General features: G+C 43.8%; 1 protein-coding gene across 11 annotated transcripts in view; it reads left to right on the forward strand.

Annotated features, from left to right (window-relative positions):
- Positions 1-227: 227 nt before the first annotated feature.
- Positions 228-24,483, forward strand: part of TCP11 (t-complex 11) — a 35,086-nt gene continuing 10,830 nt past the window's right edge. Inside the window, exons 1-11 of one of the 11 annotated variants that reach the window (XM_058554543.1) lie at positions 744-806; positions 1,127-1,149; positions 1,500-1,646; positions 3,869-3,965; positions 10,445-10,565; positions 17,015-17,235; positions 18,277-18,413; positions 18,664-18,881; positions 18,975-19,156; positions 19,947-20,110; positions 21,418-23,672. In XM_058554543.1, coding sequence (XP_058410526.1) covers positions 3,919-3,965; positions 10,445-10,565; positions 17,015-17,235; positions 18,277-18,413; positions 18,664-18,881; positions 18,975-19,156; positions 19,947-20,110; positions 21,418-21,650 — 1,323 coding nt within the window. In that variant the 5' untranslated portion in view covers positions 744-806; positions 1,127-1,149; positions 1,500-1,646; positions 3,869-3,918 and the 3' untranslated portion in view covers positions 21,651-23,672. Of the gene's footprint in view, positions 277-580; positions 807-993; positions 1,150-1,499; positions 1,647-3,868; positions 3,966-10,444; positions 10,566-17,014; positions 17,236-18,276; positions 18,414-18,663; positions 18,882-18,974; positions 19,157-19,946; positions 20,111-21,417; positions 23,673-24,483 lie in introns of those variants that run through there. The other 10 variants (XM_058554546.1, XM_058554541.1, XM_058554547.1 and 7 more) reach the window with 10 other exon arrangements.

Raw genomic sequence — 24,483 nt, forward strand, 5'->3', positions numbered from 1 at the left:
CGGCGGGCGGGTGGCGGCGCGTGCGGGCCGACACGTGCCCCGCCCCGTTACCCCGGGAGATGGCGGCGGTTTGTTTTCAAATCCCGGCGTCTCCCACCGAGCGCCCGTTGTCGCGGGCGGGGGGCGCGCGGGGTCGGCCTGGTCGCCTCCGCGCCGCCGCCGGGCCCCTCCAGGCCGCCCGTCCCCCGCCGCCCCGCCGAGGTGGTACGGCCCGGGCCGCGGGGCTGCGCGGCCACCGAGGCGACTCCAGCGTGGGCGGCCGTCGCGGGGCAGTAGGTGAGACGCCGGAGCCGGGGCGGTGACGGTTCCTCCTGCTGCCGGAGCCGGAGCTGGAGCGGGCCCGGGGCGGCTTTCGGCTGAGGAGATCTGGGAAGGAAAGCTCGACGTAGGGCCCTGCCCAGCGCGGGCCGCCCGCGCCGTGGCCCCGCTGGCTGCAGTTTCCTCGTTGCGCGTCCAGCGCTTGGCTTCTCTCTGATTCCCCACCCCCTCTCCTCCAGGCTCCTTTGCCCCTGGCCGTCCCCTGAGAGACCCTGAAGCTGCCCCCCCCCCCCCCCGTCCCCTTTCGGTTTGTCCAGGTGGGGCGTGCCAGGCCGGGCCTCAGACCTCCCTCGGCAGTTGGAGAGCCCCCTTGCCCGACGCCAACAGCACGCCCTGTCTCCCCAACCCAGAATCCATCAGCAACATGCCGGACGTCGAGGAGAAGGTGCCCCTGAAGGACCCTGGCGACACCCAGAGCGGGTCCTGTGAGCCCGAAACATCCGTGCCGACCCAGGAAGACCAGAGCGGCCCCGAGGCGCACCCGCCGCGTAGGTCCAGCCCCTCGACCCCGTCGCCCTCGGGGCTGCTTAGGGGGCCAGCTCAGACGGCTGCCCCGGGCTCCGGCGCCACTGTGAGGGGCCCGGGCGCTGCAGCCCGCAGTTCTCTCTCCTCCCCCTCCCTCTCCTCCTCTTTTGGTTTACCCTTCTCCTTACCTCCTCCCACCCCAATCTCTAGGCCCCCATTGACCAGAAGGTCTTTCTGATTCTGGAGAAGGAAGTGACCCGAGTGTGATTACTTAAATGTGACAGGATTTGAGGCTGAGTCAGTTCAAAACCATCTTCGTTATTCTTCTGTTTTGAATTTGTAGGTGAAGAATAGCTGACACCTGGGGTAAGTTTTAAAGAACCCAAATGATCCCCGACAGCAATTGTGTTCTCTCGGTGCTTGGTTGACTCCAGAAGTAACGCTGCTCTGGGCTCAGGGTCTTTAGCTCTAGTGTAGTAGCTCTTCTTTTATGTTCCTATTGGGGCACGAGGTCTCTTCTCCACTTTAGTAGGACTAATCTCACTGGGACTCATCCTGAAATTCTCTTATAATAATCTTCAGAGAATTGAACCGGTTGTCAATGTGAAGACCTGTCTACATGCAACACGCCTGAGTTAAATTCTTGAAGATTGAAATGGGAAAAATTTGTTCAAGGCCCTGCTTACTGAGTTGAATTACGTTTGTTTCTCTTGTAGCCACATGGGGTCGCTGCTGGCTAACAGAACGGCACCAAAGCGGCAAATTGGGTGCTTTGGAATACTTGAGAGGTGAACCTGATGTGGGGTGAAAGTCAATTGAATACAGTTTAAGTTCTTGAGGTGGCTATTTAAGTGAATCTATAGGTAAAACAACTCTCTGTAAAGTGAATAACCAAATTCCTCTTTAAAAAAACTAAATTTGAAATTTTATATATTAGATTGACTTGGTTAAGTTACTATATGATCTTGAAAATTTCTTTGTCCATGGGTCCTGGATTTTTAAAATCTACTTTAGTTGCATTTTACCCCTGGAGAAGGAGGTGACCCGAGTGTGATTATGGTGTTATGGTGCTTGTGAGCAACAGCACAATCTTGTCAAAGCAGGCTGTGAACTTTGATTTGTTGTAGTTGGAAAGTGTTTGTGTATATTTCCCTCAGTCCTTCAATAAGTGGCTGTAGCTCAATCTCCCTTTGAAAATTTTCTCTTAGTTCTGATTTTGCATTAGTGAATTAGTGGTAGGTCTATTTACATATTTGACTGTGCTCTGCCATTATGCCTGGAACTAAAGACTTAAGAGAAGCTGCAAAAATAAAGGAAACTTCAACTACCCAGGGGCCGGCCCCGTGGTGTAGCAGTTAAGTGCACGCACGCTTGGCTGCTGGCGGCCCGGGTTTGGATCCCAGGCGCGCACTGATGCACCACTTGTCAGCCCATGCTGTGGCAGCGCCCCATAGTAAAAAAAAAAAAATTGGAGGAAGATAGGTACGGATGTTAGCTCAGGGCCAGTCTTCCTCAGCAAAAAGAGGAGGATTGGCAGATGTTAGCTCAGGGCTGATCTTCCTCACCAAAAAAATTAAATAAATAAATAAAGGGAACTTCAACTACCCACTTAATGTTCAGTTCACCTTTGTTTACCTAAGCAGAGACTCAATGGCTTTTTGGTAAATTCTACACTTACCTTTTCCCTTGACTTTTTATTTTGAAATATTTCAAATTTGTTGAAAAATGAAAAAAAAATACAGCGAATGCCCACATTGTTAACATTCTGCCATATTGCTGTCTTTCTCTCCCTATGTATTTTTTCTTTCTTACTGAAAGTAACTTAGTCATGACTACCTCTAAAAATTTCGTTATGTATCTTCTAAGAACAAAGGCATTCTCCTATATAACCTCTTTTCTACAATAACTTTATTTTTCCTTTTTACATTTTTAAATCTTTTTACTTATGGAAAACTGTATTTGCAAAAGTAGAGAGACTAGTATAATGAACCCCCGTTTACTCATCATTCATCTTCAACAATTATCAACTCAAGGCGAATCTTAGTTCATTTATATCCCCTCCACGTCTTGGAGCCAAATACTTTTCTGTGAACAAATTAGGAAGCTTCATTGAAAGAGAGTGAGAAAATATAATTTATCGTGTGCAACTTTGTTTTATATACCAAGTAATCATTATAACCGCCATATATGCCTGTTATTTGAGAGTGCTATCAGGTAGGTCTGTATGAAGAACTTAGAACAGTGGTTCCCAAATGCTAGTGCTGGTTTGTGACAAAATTCTTAACAATATTTAGTGAAATGAAATAAAGATATTGTAACGAGTTTTTCCTAAAGCTAAATTGTTCACTTTAAAGGACAACTCTTTATTCTGACAATATTCCCTTTCTGCATTTTTGGAGGTTAAACTATCCTTTCTTTTATGAAATGACAGTTTTGTTTGCAGTAGAGTAGATCTTTTATTTGTTTGTTTCGCTGTCCATACTTGGCAAAACAAAAAGTTGGCAAATTGTTGTCAGTTGCTCAAGATCTTTTTGGAAATTATTAGTCTGTGAAATCTAAAAATCTGGGAACTATTGATTTAGAAGACCAAGTGACATTGGCAGCATTCAGTACCATCTGTATGGGGAATTTAACTTTGATCAGAGGCAGGAAGAGAAGAGTAGAATCGAATTACCCTTAGATAAATGTTTATTTTTGCAAATCAAATTATTATTTCTTTGCTGCTTAATTATTTTACTTTTTAAGAGAGAGGTTTTAAATCAATTTTACTTTCTGTTTTTTATAAAATAGCTTCTTTGTCCTCTCTTACCCCCATGCTGGAATACTCTGAGAGGCGCTTGTCATGGGGCCTAGAGGTCAGAACACATAAATGACTAGAATGGTTGAATGAGTTTGTGTAAGATCGGTTTGAAGAATCTAAATTTGAGGTCTACTCGGTAGAGTTAATCTCGGAATGAATTAGAAATTCAGATTTGTGTGGGTTCACTGTTGTCTATCATAAGTTTTTTTTTTTTTAATTGAGGTATATCTGGCATATAACATTATAGTAGTTTCAGGTGTACACCATAAGTTCTTTCTGTCACAGGTCTGATAGATAGAGTTAACAACGTGTCCAAGCTGAGCAACAAGATTGGGATGAATCATGATTTCCACATGGAAGAGACAGTTTTACCTCCAAGCAGGTACAGGCTCTTCTGATTTTCCCATTTTATTCATCCTAGCATAGGTATTTAGCACTAATGGCTTCTGACCATATGTGAAGCATTTTTATTTAATAATACAATCAGTCAATTATTTCTCAATAAAACTGGCAAAAAAAGAATACAATCAGTGTTTGAATATAAGCCTTAAGAGGTCTCAACAACTTAAACGGAAGAGTAATAGTATCAGAGGGTCAAGAAGCAAATGTTATTTAACTAGTGAATAAACCAAAACAATTGTTGTTCGAATGTTCACTTTGAGGCCCCAGTTAATAATAAAATATAAATAGTTAGGGTGGATGTCAGATCTTATCTGACAGATGTGGAGGAAGTAGCCTGTAGTAGCTATTGATTGCTCCATAACAAATTACCCCAAAACTTGGCAGCTAAAACAATGTTCATTATCTCACAGTTTCTGTAGGTCAGAAATATGGGCATGGTTTAACTATAGGCATGGTTTAACTGGGTGGCTCTGGCTCAAGGTCTCTGATGAGGTTGCAGTCAATCTGTTGACTGTTGGCCAGGGCCTCCCTCAGTTCCTTGCCACAGGGGCCTCTCCATAGGGCAGCTCACAACATGGCAGCTGGCTGCCCTCACTCAGAGTGAGAGAATAAGAGTGCAACAGAGGTGCCCAAGATGGAAACCACAGTCCTTTTGTTATCTAATCTCAGAAGTGACATCCTATCGCCTCTGCTACATTCTGTGTCTCAGGCTACATTCTGTTCGCTAGAAGAGAGTCATTAGACCCAACCCACACTCCAGGAGATGGGATTACAGCAGGGTGTGCAAACTAGGAATCATAGATCTTTGGGGTCATTTAATCAGCTGCCTACCAGGTAGCGCCTATCATTTACTCTTTTAAATGATCACAGATTAAACAGGCACAGATTAAAAAAATTAATCTTCTAACAGTGGTGTTTTCAACTCTTTTTGACCTGGCTCCATAAATCAGTTTACTTTATGAATCAAGATCAGAACTCTGTTGATAAATAATGCTTCCCCACCCCCATCAAGCTTTATTTTGATTCTTAGTTATATTAACATTGCAACAAATAAATAAGAACCATTCAGTAAGTATGAGATGAATGAATGGCTCTTCTGGTTTATTGGCAGTTAAGTGAGTAAATTGAGTGTCAGATTTTACATTTTAAAACAGTTCAGATTTCCCACCAATAGACAAATAATGTCGGCTTGTGATTAGTTGGCTTCCTTAAATGCTTTTGTTATTTAGCATTTCAGGGAATCTGTTACTAAAGTGCTGTCCTCTGTCACAAGTTGCTCCCCTAGTCTTCATGCTGTGATTTGCCCTTGCCTGGTGCCACCAAGTGTCCATGCCAAGCACAGCTCCTCTGGGAACAGGTTTTCACCAAAACCCAGATCTCCTAGCACCTCTCCCACTGCTGAGATGTTTGCTGCTGGCAGAAGAGGAGGAAAAATGACACAGGGAGGGGCTGGCCCAGTGGCGCAGCGGTTAAATGCACACGTTCCCCTTCGGTGGCCCGGGGTTTGCAGGTTCGGATCCCGGGTGCGCACCGACGCACCGCTTGTCAAACCGTGCTGTGGTGGCATCCCATATAAAGTGGAGGAAGATGGGCATGGATGTTAGCCCTGGGCCAATCTTCCTCAGCAAAAAGAGGAGGATTGGGATCAGATGTTAGCTCAGGACTGATCTTCCTCACACACAAAAAAAATGAAACGGGCCGGCCCCGTGGCTTAGCGGTTAAGGGCACTCGCTCTGCTACTGGTGGCCCGGGTTTGGATCCCGGGCGCGCACCGAGGCACTGCTTGTCCGACCATGCTGAGGCCGCGTCCCACATACAGCAACTAGAAGGATGTGCAACTATGACATACAACTATCTGTTGGGGCTTTGGGGGGAAACAAAAAAAAAAGGAGGAGGATTGGCAGTGGATGTTAGCTCAGAGCCGGTCTTCCTCAGCAAAAAGAGGAGGATTAGCATGGGTGTTACCAAAAAAAAAAATGAAACAGGGAGAGCAAGAGTCTGCTAAAGGGGTGGTAGTGAGGGAGTTGGGGGGCTGGTAGAGGAAACGAGAGGGAGAAGTGAAGCAGGGAACTAGTACTGTTCAGAGCTGGGTTTTCAAGTAAGGTAATACAAGATTTATATCAGGATTTTTCCTGATATAATTCAACCTTTTGGTTGAAATTGAGTTTGAGGTTACTCACTATAGGCAATTGGCTTTGCTTTGGGCTCATATGATGATGTTAACTACAATTCTAGGTTTCTAAGGGAAATCCCATGTTTGGACATTCATTCATCAGGCATTTATTGAGTCCCTATTATGCGGCAGGCAAAATGCTGAGTGCTGGGGATAGATATAGATATATAGGTGTAGCTATAGATAAATAAGGCACTGTCTTTGCTGTCAAAAAGCTTTTGCAGGGGAGACCGTTGAATAACAGAAATGACTGATAAGTTCACTCAGCTGTGTGTGAGAAAGCTCAGCTGCCTAAGGAGGATCAGAGATTTGTCTATGGAGAAAGGATTTTTGCCTACGAAGACTTGAGTTGAATCTTAGAGGAAGAATAGGTGCTTTCCAGGTGGTCTAGGTGGGAAAGAATGCTCCTGGCAGAGGAAACATGTCAGAGACACAGAGTGGTGGTAGAATATGGTATGTTCTTTGTAAGTAGCTTGGTGTGGTTGAGCACAAAGTATTATGAGGCAGGAGGAGATAAATTAGAAAGGGAGGCAGAGCAATATCAGGAAGGGTCATATAAGCCATCTGTGTTGCTAGTGATGAGAAGTCCCTAAAGGACTTTAATGAGCATGACATCATGATCAGAATTGCATCTTAGAAAAAGTATTGATTTTTAGAATGAATTGATGGAGAACAGATTAAAAAGGGACAAGACTGAAGGCAGAGGGACCAGTTAATGGACTATTGCAGTAGTCCAGGTAAGAGATAATGGTAGGAGGGGATGGATTCCAGAGACATTTAAGAAGCAAAATTTATAGAACTTGGAGGAGGATTGGATAAAGCGGATGAGGAGAAAAAAGTTAAGAACAATTCCAGTACACACTAGACCATTACACAGGTTATAGTTGGTTAACTCTGATGATTGAGATCGGTGTGTTGGGAGAGGAATTTTGGCTTTTTGTTTTATTCATCTTTGTATTGCTTGTTTTTTGTTTTACAAGGAGCATGCGTTACTACTGTATTTTTTTTTAAGGGGGGGATGTTTAATTCAAGAAAACCAATAGCTATTTGGCAATGATTAGGTACAGCCTCAGAATTTTCAAATGGTTCTTTTTCTTTTTATTAGTCTATAGGTCAGCGGCATGATTTAAATAAACATACAGAAGAAATTAATTCCTGTAATTTCTTTTTTTTTAATTAAGACAATTTTTTTAGAGTAGTTTTAGTTTTAGAGGAAAACGATTGGAAAGTATAGGGAGTTCCCACATACCCCCTTCTTTTCCCGCATACAGTTTCCCTATTATTGACGTCTTGTGTTAGTGTGGTGCATTTGTTACAACTGATGATCTAGTATTAATACATTGTTATTAACTCCAGTCCATAGTTTATATTGGGGTTTACTTTTTGTGTTTTGTATTCTATGGGTTTTGAAAAATGTGTAGTAACATGTATTCGCCATTACTGTATCATAACACAGTGATTTCACTGCCCTAAAAATCCTCTGTGTTCTACCTATTCATCCTTCTCTCCCTGCTCCCCAAACCTTTGGCAACCACTGATCTTTTTACTGTCTCCATAGGTTTCCAGAATGTCCTATTGTTGGAATCATACAATATGTATGCCATCGTATAGTATGTATCGTACGGTATACAAATGTAGCCTTTTCAGATTGGCTTCTTTCACGTAGCAGTATTCGTTTAAGATTCCTCCCTGTCTTTTGGGAGCTTGAAAGCTCCTTTCTTTTTAGTGCTGAATAATCCATTGTCTGGATGTATCACAGTTTATTTATCCACTCACCTACAGAGTGATATCTTGGTTGCGTCCAAGTTTTGGCAGTTGTGAATAAAGCTGCTATAAACCTCTGTATACAGATTTTTGTGTGGACATAAGTTTTCAACTCATTTGAGTAAGTACCAAGGAGGACAATTGCTGAATTGTACGCCAAGAGTATGTTTAGTTTTGTAAGAAACCGCCAAACTGTTTTCCAGAGTGGCTGTACCATTTTGCATTCCCACCAGCAATGAAGGAGAGTTCCTGGGGCTCCACATCCTTGTCAGCATTTGGTGTGGTCAGTGTTTTGGATTTTGGTCATTCTAATAAGTGTGCAGCAGTATCTCATTGTTATTTTATTTTATTATTATTATTTTAATTTTATTTATTTATTTTTCCCCCTTAGCCCCAGTAGATAGTTGTATGTCATAGCTGCACATCCTTCTAAATTGCTGTATGTGGGACATGGCCTCAGGATGGCCAGAGAAGTGGTGTGTCAGTGCGCGCCCGGGATCTGAACCCAGGCCGCCAGCACTGGAGCGCGTGCACTTAACCGCTAAGCCATGGGGCCGGCCCTCTCATTGTTATTTTAATCTGCAATTCCCTAATGACATATGAGGTTGAGCGTCTTTTCATATGCTTATTTGCCATCTGTATATCTGCTTTGGTGAGGTGTCTAGATCTTTCCCGTTTTAAAATTGGGTTGTTTTCTTATTGTTGAGTTTTAAGAGTTCTTTGTATATTTTGGATACTGGTCCTTTATCAGATATGTGTTTTGTAAAATGTCTCTGGCTTGTCTTTTCATTCTCTTAACAGTGTCTCTCAGAGAACAGAAGTTTTTAATTTTAATGAAGTCCAGCTTACCAATTTTTTCTTTCATGGATCTTGCTTTTGGTGTTGTATCTAAAAGGTAGTTGCCAAACCCGAGGTCACCTAGATTCTCTCCTATGTTGTCTTCTAGAAGTTTTATGGTTTTAAGTTTTACATTTAGGTCTGTGATCCATTTGTGGAAGGTATAAGTTCTGTCTAGATTCATTTTTTTACAATGTCCACTTGTTCCAGCACCATTTGTTGAAAAGACTATCCTTTCTAAATTAAATTGCCTTGCTGCTTCTGTTTGTTTTAAGGGAAAAAAAGACTGATCTTTCTGGCTTCCACGACTGGCTACGTGGTAGAGCCACTGAGATTGGGAATACAGGAGGAACAGTTTTGGAGGGGGAAGATAGTGAATTCAGTTTTCGACCTGCTGATTTGGAAATATCTATGGATATTCAGGTGTTACCAAAGAAGGAAAATCCTTTCTTAGATTTTAGGAATAGTATAAGAAAATGAAAGATAATTTAGTTCATTGCTGTATGTATACATAAATGGAAACTAAGTCACGTATTATCTAGGCTAGATGCAAAATCAGTGCTAAATTAGCTTGGCCTGACCTCTATTCAGGGTCCTTCCTACTGCAGAGGGAGGGCTGCTCTGGAACCATGAGGAGCTCTTCTGAGAGATTTTACTGATGCCCTTGACATCCAGGTCTAACCCCAGTTTGTTCAACTCTGCTGTGGTCCAACACAGTTCCTGGCCTTTCCCTGTCTGTTATGAGAGGTTCGGGGATTCAATCGGAGATGTAAAAAAAACTTTCCACTCCAAACAAATGGACTGAAGGTATATTTTATTATATAGAGGATAGTAAAGGCGATAGTCCGCAAACAGATCCGAATAGGTCAAATAATGAGGGAAAAAACACCAGCTCGACTGGAAAGGGAAAACATCTACATCGGCTGAGATAGCAGCAGATCCAAATAGGTCATATAAGAGGGAAAAACATCAGATCGATCGGAAAGGGAAACACCAGATCGACTGAAGGGAAATGACACAAATCAACCAGAAAGAGAAACACCAGGTTGACCGAAAAGAGAACACATCAGATCAATTACTTCACAATAAATCAATTACAACATCCACGCCCCACTGCCGGGAGAGTCCTGTCAATCGACACGGCTGGGCGGGACTCACACGTCCTGGGCAAGGCGTCCCCTCCACAGGTGGAACTCTCACCGGGTCTCAGTCTCCAGCAGTTTATATAAGCAGTTACAGAGTTTCCAGAGCAAGCATCTAGTGTTCCCATGCACAAATGGTTATCAGTGGCGTACGTGCACTGAGCCCCGCCCCCCCATCTGTCGTCCCAGCCCAGTAATTGTGTATGTGCATTGTTTACCTTGCTTATCGTCCCAGCCCGGCACAGATGGCCAGTCTGTCACAGGCTGCGGCGCCCAAAAGGCCTTGAAATTTTTACACATTGCAACTATCTCCATGGGAGAAGGGCCAGTTCCCACCACGCAGAAAGCAGCTTTTATATTTCTTTTTGTGCTGGTGGCTGTAGGTCAATGGAGCAGCCAAACATGGCTGTACTCTTGTCAAGACACTGTCAGTGTAATGGTCTTTCATCATATCAAATGCTGTTTGTTTGGGGCTTAGGAGAAAATGACCTTACAATAGTTTTTGGATAGAGAAAGTAATTTGCTCGTTTATCCCTCTTACAGTCTGGAAGGCAAGGTCAAGGAGACAATGCACAATGCCTTTTGGGACCATCTTAAAGAGCAACTATCAGCTGCTCCCCCAGACTTCAGTTGTGCTCTTGAACTTCTGAAAGAAATAAAAGAGGTGAGTGACCAACCTTCTAGTTGTAGATGTAAAATTCCTGGACATCCCCAGCTCACTGGAGTATCAGTGGCTAGCAAAGTCTAACTGAACGTGGTCCATGAATCAGCCAGAGTCTAATTAGTAGACACAAATCACACAGTAGTTTCAACAAGGAAGTTTTAATATAAAAATTATTATAACAGAATTGGAGAAACAAGGGCTTTGGGCTAGTAGGAAGCAAAGAGAACTCTAAAGAATACTAGAATATCAGATAGAAGGAGAATCCACTGTACCCCTGTGGCTGAGATAGAACACCCAAGGACTCATTTGAGAGGCCCTGGCTGTGCCCGGGCAAGTTGTGGCCTGTGTGTGCTGCTGACCACTGTGCACTGCAGGAGCTGGGTGCTGGAGCAGTTGCTTGTGCTGCAGGAGCCTGGCACTGGAGTAGCAGCCACTGGCTCTGCTGGAGCCCAGAACTGGAGAAGCTACTCAGGCTGCAGGAGCTGGCTACTGGAGAAGCCACACAAACTGCAGGAGCCTGCCAAATGAGCACTCCAGAATCAGGAAGAAGAGCTCTGGCGTTTTGCAGTGTCTTTCTAGGATGTGGTGGACACACCCTAAGGTGACCCCCGATGATCCACACCCTGTATAATCCTTTCTCTTTGAGTCCAGATGAGATCTGTAACTTGCCTCTAACCAATAGAATATGGCAAAGGTGATGGGTTGTCACTCCCAGGAATACATTTCATTATGTAAGACTCCGTCTTAGCAGACTGGGGAGAGACTCTTCTGGGGTCTGGAGACTCTGCTGGCCTTGAAGAAGCAAACAGGTATGTTGTGAACTGCCTGTGGAGAGAGCTACATGACAAGGAAATGCGTGTGGCCTCTAGAACCCAAGGGCAACATCCGTTCAACAGCCAGAGAGAAGCTGGGGCCCTCAAGTATACAGCTGTAAGGAAATGAATTCTGCCAACAATTTGAATGAGCTTGCTAACAGATTCTTCCCCAGTCAAGCTTCCAAATGAGAATGCAGCCTAGCCAACACCTTGATTGCAGCCTTGCGAGACCCTGAGCAAAGGAGTCAGTTAAACTGTGCCTGGACTCCTGACCCACAGAAACTGTGAGAGGATAAATGTATACGCTGTTTTAAGCCTCTACATTTATGGTAATTTGTTATGCAGCACAGAAAACTAATTAATAGTGCCCTCTACAGCTGAAGCTTAAAATTGTGCCGCCTGGTAAAGGAAGAATGTTTAAAGGACTGACTTCATTTTCTCAGAGCAGAGCAAAGAAGGATGGATTTGGAGCTGAGAGGCAAATTGATAAATGTCACATTCTGTTCCTTTGGCTACTCGGCTTCCATATGCACCCTTCTACACACATTTGAATTCCTGAAAAGAATCCTATTTCTACCTAATAAGATATAGCTATCTGTCTTACAAGTTCTCATCCTTTCCCCAAAATGAGAAGACTCAGGATCCCAACAGTTGTTGTGTCCATTGCTGTCTGTATTACTTCTCAATATTCAGTCCCATTGAACGTTCTGTTACCTAAAGGCTAAACTGTAAAGTTAACTTCCAACAACCGGTCTATAAAATAATGGAAGAGGGAGAGAGAAGAAGAAAATGGTTAGCATATATAAATAAACACATGCCTCTAACAATCAAAGAGAAAATTTGATTCTGTAGATGTTCATGAGGCTATAGTTGATATCTATGGCTTCCTTCTGCTCTTCATTCCATATTTCCCTTGTCCTCAGCCAGAGCCTCAGCTGGTTGGGGTTCTTTATCTGGTAGAGTGACCCAAACCTTCATTGCCAAAGAGTCTGAGTCCTCAAGCATTTTGCTTTTGCTGTTTGCTGTGGTTTTCCATTAACCTTTATTATTGGGTATGGAAGTACCAAGAGGCACCTCAGAGAATCTTCTCTGTTCCAGTACAGTCCTTTTTGCCCTCATTGTGCAGCAGCAACCCAGGTTCTCCTTGGTACTCGGGATCAGTTACTCTAGCCACTAGAGTAACTCATTTTTTACCCTGTTGGTTCAGTGGTATAAGGAGTCCAAAATGACAGGGTGGCAGTCTCATCTTCTAATTCATTGGAACCAATGCAAACATTCCCCACAAATCAGCAGAGCCCAAAGTTGGTAGGATGGGAAAAGAAAATTCTGCAAGTAGCTTATAAGGTGTAATAGTAAGAGGAACCAGTCCTACTTCCACCTCTTGATCCCTGGGACCATGTATTCTGGCTTTGGAGAACACCAGATAGTGGTCTTTGATTCAAAGCATATATATATATGTATTTTTGTGTGTGTATAGGAGAAGATTTGCCCTTTGCTAACATCTGTTGCCAATCCTTCTCCTTTTTTTTTTTTTTTTGTGAGAAGATCAGCCCTGAGCTAACATCCATGCCAATCCTCCTCTTTTTTTGCTGAGGAAGACTGGCCCTGGGCTAACATCTGTGCCCATCTTCCTCCACTTTATATAGGATGCTGCCACAGCATGGCCTGACAAGCGGTGAGTCAGTGCGCACCCAGGATCCGAACCTGGGTCACCAGCAGCGGAGCGCGCACACTTAACCACTACACCACAGGGCCGGCCCCTCCTTCTCCTTTTTTTCTCCCCCACCAAAGCCCCAGTACGTAGTTGTGTATAGTTGTAGGTGGTTGTGGTTCTTCTATATGAGCTGCCGGCACAGCGTGGTTGCTGACAGACGAGTGGTGTGGTTCCGTGTCCGGGAACTGCAACTGGGCGGCCGAAGCGGAGCATGCTGAACGTTAACTGCTAGGCCATCGGCTGGCTCTGATGCAAAGCATATTTTGCGTGTTATAAGACAGAACCTCTTCTTTTCAGGATGTTGTCCCTCAACTAATGCTGTAAGTGAGTCTTCAATAAGCCATTCCACTTTTCAGTTAAGGCCAGTCGATTCTCAGTGGGGGGTACGTGGGTATGAACCTGTTGCTGCACTTCCTTTGCTGTAAAAGGAGTTCCTTGATCAGACGCATTCTATGGGGCATGCCAGGACCCAGGACAGTGGATAAGGCATTCTGTGAGTACACGAATGTTGGTGTTGACAGAAGCATTGCAGACAGGGAAGACAAATCCATATCCAGAATATGTGTCTGTTCCAGTGAGGATGAATCTCTGTTCCTTCCGCAATGGAAGAGGTCCAGACAAGTCATCTGTCACCAGGTGGCTGGCTGATCCTCCCTGAGGAATGCTACTATATTAGGGGCTTACTTGTTTGTGTTTTTTAGGATTTTTTTTTTAATTGTTGTAAAATATATAACAAAATTCTTACCGTTTTAACCATTTTAAGTGTTACAATTCAGTGGTGTTAAGTATATTCACATTGTTGTGCAACCATCACCACTATCCATTTCCAGAATGTTTTCATCTTCCCAAACAGAAACTGTACCCATTAAACAATAACTCCTCATTCCTCTCTTCCCCCAGTGCCTGGTAACCTTTATTTTATTTTCTGTCTCTATGAATTTGACTCTTCTAGGTACCTCATGTAAGTGGAATCATACAACATTTGTCCTTTTGTGTATGACACATTTCACTTTAGCATAATGTTTTCAAGGTTCGTCCATGTTGTAAGCATGTGACAGAATTTCATTCATTTTTATGGCTGGATACAATTACATTGTATGGATATACCACATTTTGTTTATCCCTTCATCTGTTGATGGGCATTTGTATTTTTTTTCACATTTTTGCTATCGTGGGGAGTGCTCCTATATTCATCTGTGTACAAGTTTTTGTTTGAACACTTGTTTTCCATTCTTTTGGGTATATACCCAGGAGTGGAATTGCTGAGTCATATGGTAATTCTATGTTTAATTTATTGAGAAACCACTAAACTGTTTTCCACAACGGCTACACCATTTTACATTCCCACCAGCAACGTGTGAGGGTTCTAGTTTCTCCACATTTTCACCAGCACTTATTTTCCTTGTTTTTTTTTTTTTTAATTTAAATTATAGACATCTTAGTGGGTGTGAAGTAGAATCTCATTGTGGTTTTGATTTGTCTTTCCCTAATGGCTAATGATGTTGAGCATCTTTTTGTGTGCTTGTTGCCCATTTATGCCTTTGGAGAAATGTTTACTTAAGTCCTTTGCCCATTTTTAAATTCAGTTGTCTTTTTGTTATTAAGTTGTAAGAGTTCTTTGAATATTCTGGATGACCCTTGTCAGATAAATGTTTTACAAATATTTTATTCGTTCTGTGGGTAGTCTTTTTTTAATTTTTTTGGCTGAGGAAGATTTGCCCCGAGCTAACATCTGTTGCCGATCTTCCTCTTTTTGCTTGAGGAAGATTTGCCCTGAGCTAACATCTGTGCCAGCCTTCCTCTATTTTGTATATGGGTTGCTGCCACAGCATGGTTGCTGACGAGTGGTGTAGGTTCGTGCCTGGGATCCGAACTTGGGCCATCGAAGTGGAGCACACCGAACTTAACTACTAGGCCATGGGGCTGACCCCTCAATTTCTTGAACGTGCCCTTTGATGCATAAAGGTTTTAATTTTGGTGAAGTCCAATTTATCTAGTCTTTGGTTGCTTCTGCCAAATCCAAGATTGTGGAGATTTACCCCTATGTTTTCTTCTAAGAGTTTCATAATTTTAGCTCTTATGTTTAAGTCTTTGATCCATTTTGAGTTGACTGTCCTTTCCCTTTGAATGATCTTGGCATTGTTTTCAAAAATCATTTCGCCATATATCCAGGTTTTACTTCTTGACTCTCTATTCTTTTAGTCTGTGTGTCTGTCCTATACCAGTATATACATGGTCTCTTATGGGCCGTTTTCATCTGATGACAGATTGCTGTGATGCATGTCCAATCTTATGGCTAGGCAGGTCAGACGACACCTAGTTCCTCATGGGAAGCTCAGGCCACGTGGTCACTTGATGTCCTATGGTTAGATGTTTACTTTCTTCCAAGGCCCAGGAGCAAGACAGAAACTGTTTCTCAAAAGGCAAATAGTTATCTGTGGAAGAGGGCACAGATTTGCTCGAAAATCCTAGAGGTCTGTGCTGTGGTGTTCCTATTGGTGATTGGCAGAGGCTCTATACAGTATCCTTAATAGCTATAGACACTACAGGTATCATTGAATTTGCTGGATCATAAGGCCCAAACGGTAGAACAGCTTGTACAGCAGCCTGAACTTGCTGCAGAGCCTACTCTTGCTGTTTCCCACTTGAAATTGGCAACCTCGTGAGTGACTCTAAATGGGTGTTGCAGTAGCAAACTCAAATGTGGTGTATGTTGCCTTGAAAATCCAAAAGGCCTACAGGTGTTGTGCCTCTTTTTTCATGGTGAGTGGTTTAAGATATAGGAACTTGTCTTTCACTTTGGAGGGGATAGCTTGACAAGTCTAGACCACTGAAGCTCTAGCAACTTCGCTGAGGTGATGGGCTGCTGAATCTTTGTGGGGATTATCTGCCATCCTCTAGTTTGCGTGTTTTTCTAAGGCATCTAAAGTACTTGCTACTTCCTGCTTATCAGATCCAATGGACATGTGGCCATTTGAGTTCAAACCTCACTCATGGTACCTATTTTGTATCAGTCAGAGTCCCAGCAGGAGAAAGAAACCAGATAGTAAATTGAACAAGAGAAGCTGCAGTGCTGCAGGAGCTTGCTGAGGAGGAGCACACCAGAGCCAGGGAGGAAGACCTCTTCCTCTTGCAGTATCTCTTGAGCACCCTCTACTAACAAAACTTAACATTGTACTAGCCAGCAAAGGAAAAATATTTGAAGGGCCGAGCTCTGTTTTCACAGAGTAGGCACAGACGGTGGACTTGGAACTGAGTCTCCAAATTGATAAACTGGCATAGTTTACCATTTAAATAGATAGTATGGAGCAACTTTCATTTTATTTAAGATGAAGCTAAACAGTTGGGATCTTGCTATGACAACACAGTATTCCATTCAGTTAAACAAATGTTCCTTGAACCCCATCCCTCACCCCTCCCGTGTTCTATATGTTACAGAGTCACAGAGATAAATAAGAGAGTCTCTGTTCACAGGGAACTTATATTTTTGGGTTAATAGGCTATTCCAGTGACTCTTAACAGTTCCTTTGCCGACTTCGTCCTTTCCCTTGGAAGTAAAATATTCTCAAAAATGCCTGCTCTTTAAAATTAAGAGCACCTCATCACCATGTGATGGTGTGTATTTTACATTTGTTGTACCTTGCATTTCTTTTTATCACACTCCTTGATTTTATTCATCTCTTTATTTCATTCTGCCTAGAAAATGATATACTATTGCTGTAGTTGATCCCCTGAAGCCTTAAACTATGATTGGCATCTAAACAAAGATAAATAATATTCTATAGGAAATTTAGGGACCCGACTTCTTGATCCTTAAAAGACATAGGCTGGGATGTCTTTGGCTGAAGGGGTTGTCCATTAGAGAAATTTGGGGCTCTAAACAGAATGCAATTCCTTCTTTGACTTTCTTTCCTGAGCAGATCTTGTTATCACTGCTGTTACCACGCCAGAACCGCCTAAGAAGTGAGATTGAAGAAGCTCTGGACGTGGACCTCCTCAAGCAGGAAGCAGAGCGTGGGGCCCTAAATGTTCCTCATCTCTCTAAGTATATTCTCAACATGATGGCTTTGCTGTGTGCGCCAGTTCGAGATGAAGCAGTGCAGAAGCTAGAGAACATTACAGATCCTGTTCGGTTACTGAGGTGTGAAACTTGACTGCTGTCCCCTGAAACGTGCCTCGGTCCCTGGGCCAGGAAAAGCTGGGCAAGACACTGGATGATAGCCCCTGTCGTGGCTGGCTCTTCCCTGTTGAAGACCTGACTAACTCCTCTTTTCTCCTCTCTGGCCAGTTAGCTTTTCTTTTCCAAAGATGGCCTTGCAGGGCCCTCTGGTTATCCTTAGATTGATTGGGCCCCTATATAACATCCCACCTTAGAACATTAAAGTACATAATTTTTTCTTCCAAGGAGTTCAAACATCCCTTTCCCAGGTTTTCTTGTTGCAGTTCATGCAGTGTGAAGGGACAGGGATGGGAGGTTATCCTTATTTTATAGCTATAGAAACCAAGGCCCAAAAAGTTACAAAAAAAAAAAAAAAAACAAAAAAAGTGATCTGGGGGCCGGCCCGGTGGCGCAAGCAGTTAAGTGCGTGCGCTCCGCTGCGGCGGCCCGGGGGTCACTGGTTCAGATCCTGGGCACGCACCGACGCGCTGCTTGGCAAGCCATGCTGTGGTGGCATCCCATATAAAGTGGAGGAAGAAGGGCACGGATGTTAGCCCAGGGCCAGTCTTCCTCAGCAAAAAAAGAGGAGGATTGGCAGATGTTAGCACAGGGCTGATCTCCTCACAAAAAAAAAAAAAAAAAAAAGTGATCGTCCTAGAAATAGCATCAAAACCAGCATCACCTATAATCCCACTTCCCAGAGAGAATTGTTAGTATGCTGGTGTGTTTCCTCTCGCTGATTACCTTTTTTAAGAGACAACAGAATGGCTATTGTGGGAGGAGATCTGGCATGAAGGCTTCAAGGCCCAGACACTTATCTGTGCTTCTTAGCTCTGCCACTCACTCACTCTGGGCCTTGGGTCCTAGGCCACACGTCATCTTTCGTAAATTTAGGAGGCGAGACTGTTAGTTTTAAAGCCCCTCCTAATTCTAGAATACAGTGATTTAATGACTCCTTGTGGAGGTTTCCCTCTCGCTAGATTTCCTTTCATAGTATAAATATTCTGTTTTCTTCTGTGTCAGGGGGATCTTCCAGGTTCTGGGTCTGATGAAAATGGACATGGTGAACTACACCATCCAAAGCCTTCAGCCCCACCTGCAGGAGCATTCTATCTGGTATGAACGGGCTAAATTCCAGGAACTCCTCAACAAGCAGCCGGGTATGTATATAACTCGAGGGCAGGAGTGGGAAGATATGACCTTGGGTCTGACTTTTATGATGTTAGTACTGGGCTTCTTTTTAGGAACAGAAAGTTTCTCCCTCAGGTAGGGGGAGGGAGAAGGAACAGTTATCCAAGACAGAAAGACCAAGCATTTATTTATTGACCAGGAGTATATCTTGAAAAGAACGTTAAGTCTTGAAGCCTCAGGATGCAGATGCTGAGGTGCTTACACACTGTCCTGTCGTAGGCCTCCTCGATCACACCACCAAATGGCTGACCCAAGCCGCAGCAGACCTCACCGCACTGCCTCTGACTTGCCCTGACAATCCCAACTCCTCCAGCATGGCCTGCCCCTCTCCAAATGAGGCAGCCAATAGCCCAGAGCCTCTCAGCCCCGCAATGGTGCTGTCCCAGGGCTTCCTGAACCTTCTTCTCTGGGACCCTGAAAATGAAGAGTTCCCGGAGGTAGGACTGGGGGGCACTGCCTTGTTGTTTTGTGTTTAGGACTTCCATCAGGACTCGCCTCTCCTTACAGCCTGCCCCTCCCTGCTTCCCCAGACCCTGCTGATGGACAGAACCTGGCTGCAGGAGCTCAAGTCCCAGTTGCAACAGTTAACCATCCTGGCCTCAGTCTTGCTAGTGGCCAGTAGTTTCTCTGGCAATGTTCTGTTTGGCTCACCTCAGTTTGTGGATAAGCTGAAACGCATAACCAAAGCCCTGACGGAGGAGTTTAACTCCAGGTGAGCTTCATAGAGGTTTTTTCGAGTAGAAGATTATATGTGGTGTGAGGATATAGGCAGGTAATATATGATTGCTTACGTTCCACCACAAACCACAGATAGGCACTTTGGAACCATCAACAAAGATTGTGGGTATCTTTCCATAAGTGGTCTTGAGGCTTCTGACAAAGAAAAATAAAATTTTCTTCCAAAAAGAGTAGTATGAGGATAGTTTGCTGCAAAATGATTCATTATCTTGTTTGCAACAAAGGAGTCATTATCTAGTTGAGTGGATGACAGTGGCCTGGCCTTGTATATCTGGGAGTGGATCAGTCTGTCAGCAGTATTGATGATCATCCCCTGTGTGTATGGCATCACACTAAAGGGAAAAGAGGCATCAGAAGGCCAGGTTTCTCATTGTAATTGGTGAGAGTAGGACAAATGATCACAGAAACGTCCAAGAAAGTCTTAACAATGTATATACGTATATATAAATTCCATGGGGCTAAAGAATACTGAGCGGATCCAAGGCAGAGCCAAACTCTTGTCCAGATTTGATTTTATGGTTTCTCTTGTTTTCTGTGAAGTAGAACATGGTATCATATATAGAATTATCAGTATCTTGAGGGTAACAGTGAAGACACTGACCCTACCCAGTAGGCTCTGCTGCTGCCAGGGGCTGGGGAGAGGGCAGGAGGATGGCTGGGAGTCTCCCTCACACGGGCCCAGCTTCTGGTGTGGTGCTGCCCGGGCTCTGGGGCTATGGCAGGGCCACCCGCTGGGTGCCAGCTTACTCTCCTTCACGGTCTAGGCCTGAGGAGGCTATGCTGACTGTGAGTGAACAGGTGTCTCAGGAAATCCATCAAAGCCTCAGGAACATGGGCCTTGCTGCTCTGAGCAGTGACAACACAGCATCTCTGATAGGACAGCTCCAGAACATTGCCACGAAGGAGAACTGTGTCCGCAGTGTCATTGGTGAGCATACCTGTGGGGTGAGGGTAGAGGTAGATCCCAACCCTGGAAGTCAGTTACTGAACCATTGAACAATAAAAGGCACAATCATTGGGCAAGTCACTGTTTAGGCTTTAGTTTTTTTAAAATGCTAGGTTGAAAATATATCTGTTTTAGTTTTAAGACTGACTATGATTCTAAGGAAGATTTGCACCCAGAAATTCATGACTTCCAGATGTGGCATATTGCCCAACTAACTTGGTTAAGTCATCCCTCGCCTTCTGGGTCATTTTCTATTTATTTATTTTTTATTTATTTATTTTTTGTGTGTGAGGAAGATCAGCCCTGAGCTAACATCCATGCTAATCCTCCTCTTTTTGCTGAAGAAGACCGGCTCTGAGCTAACATGTATTGCCAATCCTCCTCCTTTTTTTTTCCCCCCAAAGATGCAGTAGATAGTTGTATGTCATAGTTGCACATCCTTCTAGTTGCTGTATGTGGGATGCCATCTCAGCATGGCCGGAGAAGGGGTGCGTTGGTGCGTGCCCGGGATCCGAACCCGGGCCGCCAGTAGTGAAGCGCGTGCACTTAACCGCTAAGTCTGGGTCATTTTCTGACTGCAGTCCAAGATGTGTGACATCCACCCCTTACCAACATGAAACTGATGTTGAATTAGGCTGGAGGACATATTCCCGTAGCAGGGATTCCCAGGTCCCATGTGGGAACAGAGCCCATGAACTTGGCCTTGCTCTTAACCTCAGCCATCTCAATCTAAGATCCTCCTGTTATGTTAAATACTCACTAGGATCTAACTGATGGATACTTCATCTTTTGAATAGTCAGAAACTTACTAGCCCACTAATTTTTTTTTTTTTTTTTTTTTGTGAGGAGATCAGCCCTGTGCTAACATCCGCCAATCCTCCTCTTTTTTTTTGCTGAGGAAGACGGCCCTGGGCTAACATCTGTGCCCATCTTCCTCCACTTTATATGGGACGCCGCCACAGCATGGCTTGCCAAGCAGTGCGTCGGTGCGCGCCTGGGATCCAAACCAGCGAACCCCGGGCCGCCGCAGCGGAGCGCGCGCACTTAACCGCTTGCGCCACCGGGCCGGCCCCAGGCCCACTAATTTTTGATCTCTGCTTTGTCCTTGGGAGCTAGGTAGCAGCCCTCTTCCCAAACAAAACAAAACAAATTTCCTCATTTCTAGGTGAGTGGGTAGGTTAGTGAATATCTCAGTTAACTTAGAACTTGGGTGAGTAGAGTGCAGGGGCGATGTTTCTCCCTGAAAGTTGTTTGCCCTTTCTCTTCTCTCTGTCTTTTCCTGCTCACAGATCAGCGGATCCATTTGTTTCTCAAATGCTGTTTGGTTCTTGGTGTGCAGCGGTCTCTGTTAGACCTCCCTGGAGGCCTTACTCTCATTGAGGCAGAACTGGCAGAACTGGGCCAAAAGTTTGTCAACCTAACACATCACAATCAGCAGGTGTTTGGCCCCTACTACACGGAGATACTAAAAACTCTCATCTCCCCAGCCCAGGCACTGGAAACAGAAGTGGAGTCTCTCTGATATAGCACAGGCTCTCATCCCTGGCACCTTGGACCCAGGAGAGAAGCCCATCGTTTTCCTGGGGTGACATCACGGTGACCAGCAGAGCAGCAAGCCCTCTTCCCCTCCTGCAGCCAGGACACCAGGGCTGTAGTGATCAAGCATGTAAACACCAGTTGGCCCAAACTCATTTGCTAATAAACTTCTGAACTGCAAGCAAACCTCCACTCTTCCTGTGCTGCAGCTGTGGCTAGGCCCTGTGCCCTCGGCCCCCAACTAGCTGAGAAGCCAACAGGCCCCCAATTTTTCCTCCACTGGCTAGGTGCTCCCTTCAGCATGCAGAGATGAAAAGCCAAGACACCCAGGTGCTAGCATTATTTTTTCTAAGGGTAGAGCATTTTTCTGAGGGCCCTGAGAACTCTGTGGAATTATCCAAAATGTTGAGCATAAGGGCTTCACTGAAAGTCAGAAATTTGTTTTGTCCAATTCAGCTCAGGATTGGGCATGATTGAAAGAAGTTATTAGAAACCTTATTTCCAGGACCAAATTTCCTTCAAATGATTCAACAAGAAGTCGAGAAATAGTACGAGTCTCAGCTTTCTCTTCTGCTTGCTGGGTCTGAAGCAGTGTGGAAACTGGGGCTGGATGAAAATGGATGTTGGCTGCTGGCAAGCATTCTGTTGCAGACAGGTTTCAGAGTTCATGGGATTTCTCTCGAGTATCTGGAGTTCAGGCTTAGACAGTTAGGTCAGTGACTGACTTGGGTCACATTTATCCTTGGTCCTGTTCTCTAGCCGAGTGAGTTTCTTGTACCTTCATCTCTAAGCTTAGAACCCCCTGTTCTTCCTGACAGAGTTGATGTGGGCATTCAGAGGTGGAACAGCCTCCATTCTTCTTCCTAATTCTGGTCTAGGACTCTGATTGGCAGTTGTGGTTGTGAGCTACGGGTGGCATCACAAATGAGAGCTGTTTTAGGAAGGACTGGGCTTGTCTCCTGGGATTGTAGAGATTCAACCGGTTCTTCTCAGGCTGACTGCAGCAGACCAGCACCAGCCTAGTATGGCCGAAATGAGGAAAATGTTCCCTTCAGATTTGGCCCTTTTTTTTGTAATGGCAAGAGAAAATGGAAATTCACTTATGTGCTCTCAAGGTAAGGTGGAGAGAAACAATATTCTCACCATTTCAGCAGATGGAGGGAGCTAAATATAACACACAAATCTAGGAAGAAGAACAGAAGGGGAATTTGAGTTCTATTAGCTCGGGGTTTCCTCCTAATTGACTTCCTTTTTAGAGAGTAGAGCCTAGATGGCTGACAGCCAGGTCAACAGTGTGACTTTTACTATGACCAGAAAAGCTGGAGGGCCTGGATCATTCAGTTTCCAATCTTATAGCTAGACATCCTCAGAATGGAGAAGCCCAGAAAAGGGGGCTTGTTGAATAAACAGAGAGGCTTGCCTAGATGGAGTCTCTCATTTGCGACGATTAATTTGAATTTTTAAGAAATCCACATTTTGGAAGCTTCATTATCCTAGAGGCAGAAGTGCTCTGAAGGGATTCCTGTGAAGAGGACTGCCTGGTTGGTGGGTACAGACCCTGGACTGACAATAGAACCTTGCTCTGTACTTCATAATTAAAATCTGGAATGATTGATTTCTTAGAAATTTTGAGTTGACTTTCTTGTGCTAACCTAAACAAGGAAAGATAGCGCCATTCAATCGTGCCTGCAGTTTGAGGGATGTATATTTAAAATTATGGTAAAATACACATAATATAAAATTTACCAGTAGTGACATTTAGTACATTCACAATGTTGTGCAGCTATCACCACTATCTAGTTCCAGAACATTTTCATTACTACAAAAGGAAATCCCATACTCATTAAGCAGTCACTTCTCATTTTGCCCTCCCTCTAGCTCCTGTCAACGCTAGTCTGCTTTCTGTTTCAATGGATTTTCTGACTCGAAATACATGGAATCATATAATATGAGGTCTTCTGTGACTGGCTTCTTTCACTAAGTATAATGTTTTTAAGAGTCATTATGTTGCAGCATGTATTAGTACTTCATTCCTTTTTATGGTGAAATAATATTCCATATTAGAATATAATAATATTCTATTTTATGGCTAAATAGCCAATAACAATATGGCTAAATGTGGTAAGACATACCACATTTTGTTTATTCGTTCATCAGTTGATGGACATTTGGTTTGTTTTCACCTTTTGGCTTTTGTGAATAGTGCTACTGTGAATATTTGTGTACAAGTTTTTGTTAGAACACTTGTTTTCAATGTTTTTGGGTATATTATACCCAGGAGTGGAATTAGTGGGTCATATGGTAATTCTATGTTTAATTTATTGAGAAACCACTAAACTGTTTTCCACAGTGGCTGCCCATTTTTACATTCCCACCAGCAATGTATGAGGCTTCCAGTTTCTCCAAATCTTCACCAATACTTGTTATTTTCTTTTTCTTTCTTTTTTTTTTATTATAGGCATCTTGGTGTGAAGTGGAATCTCACTGTGGTTTTGATTTGCATTTCCCTAATGGCTGGTAATGTTGAGCATCTTTTCATGTGCTTATTGGGCATTTGTATATCTTCTTTGGAGAAATATCTACTTTAGTCCTTTGCCCATTTTTGAATTGGGTTGTTTTGGTGTTGAGTTGTAAGAGTTCTTTATATATTTGGATACTATACCCTTGTCAGATATGATTTGCAAATATTTTCTCCCTTTCTGTGGATAGTCTTTTCACTTTCTTGATAGTGACCTTTGCACAAAAGTTTTCATTTTGATGAAGTCCAATTTATCAGAGTTTCTTTTTATAGACTGTGTTTTTGGTGTCAAGTCCAGGAA

This window comes from Diceros bicornis, chromosome 14 (assembly GCF_020826845.1).
Source record: "Diceros bicornis minor isolate mBicDic1 chromosome 14, mDicBic1.mat.cur, whole genome shotgun sequence".
In the NCBI taxonomy this organism is placed as follows: Eukaryota; Metazoa; Chordata; class Mammalia; order Perissodactyla; family Rhinocerotidae; genus Diceros; species Diceros bicornis.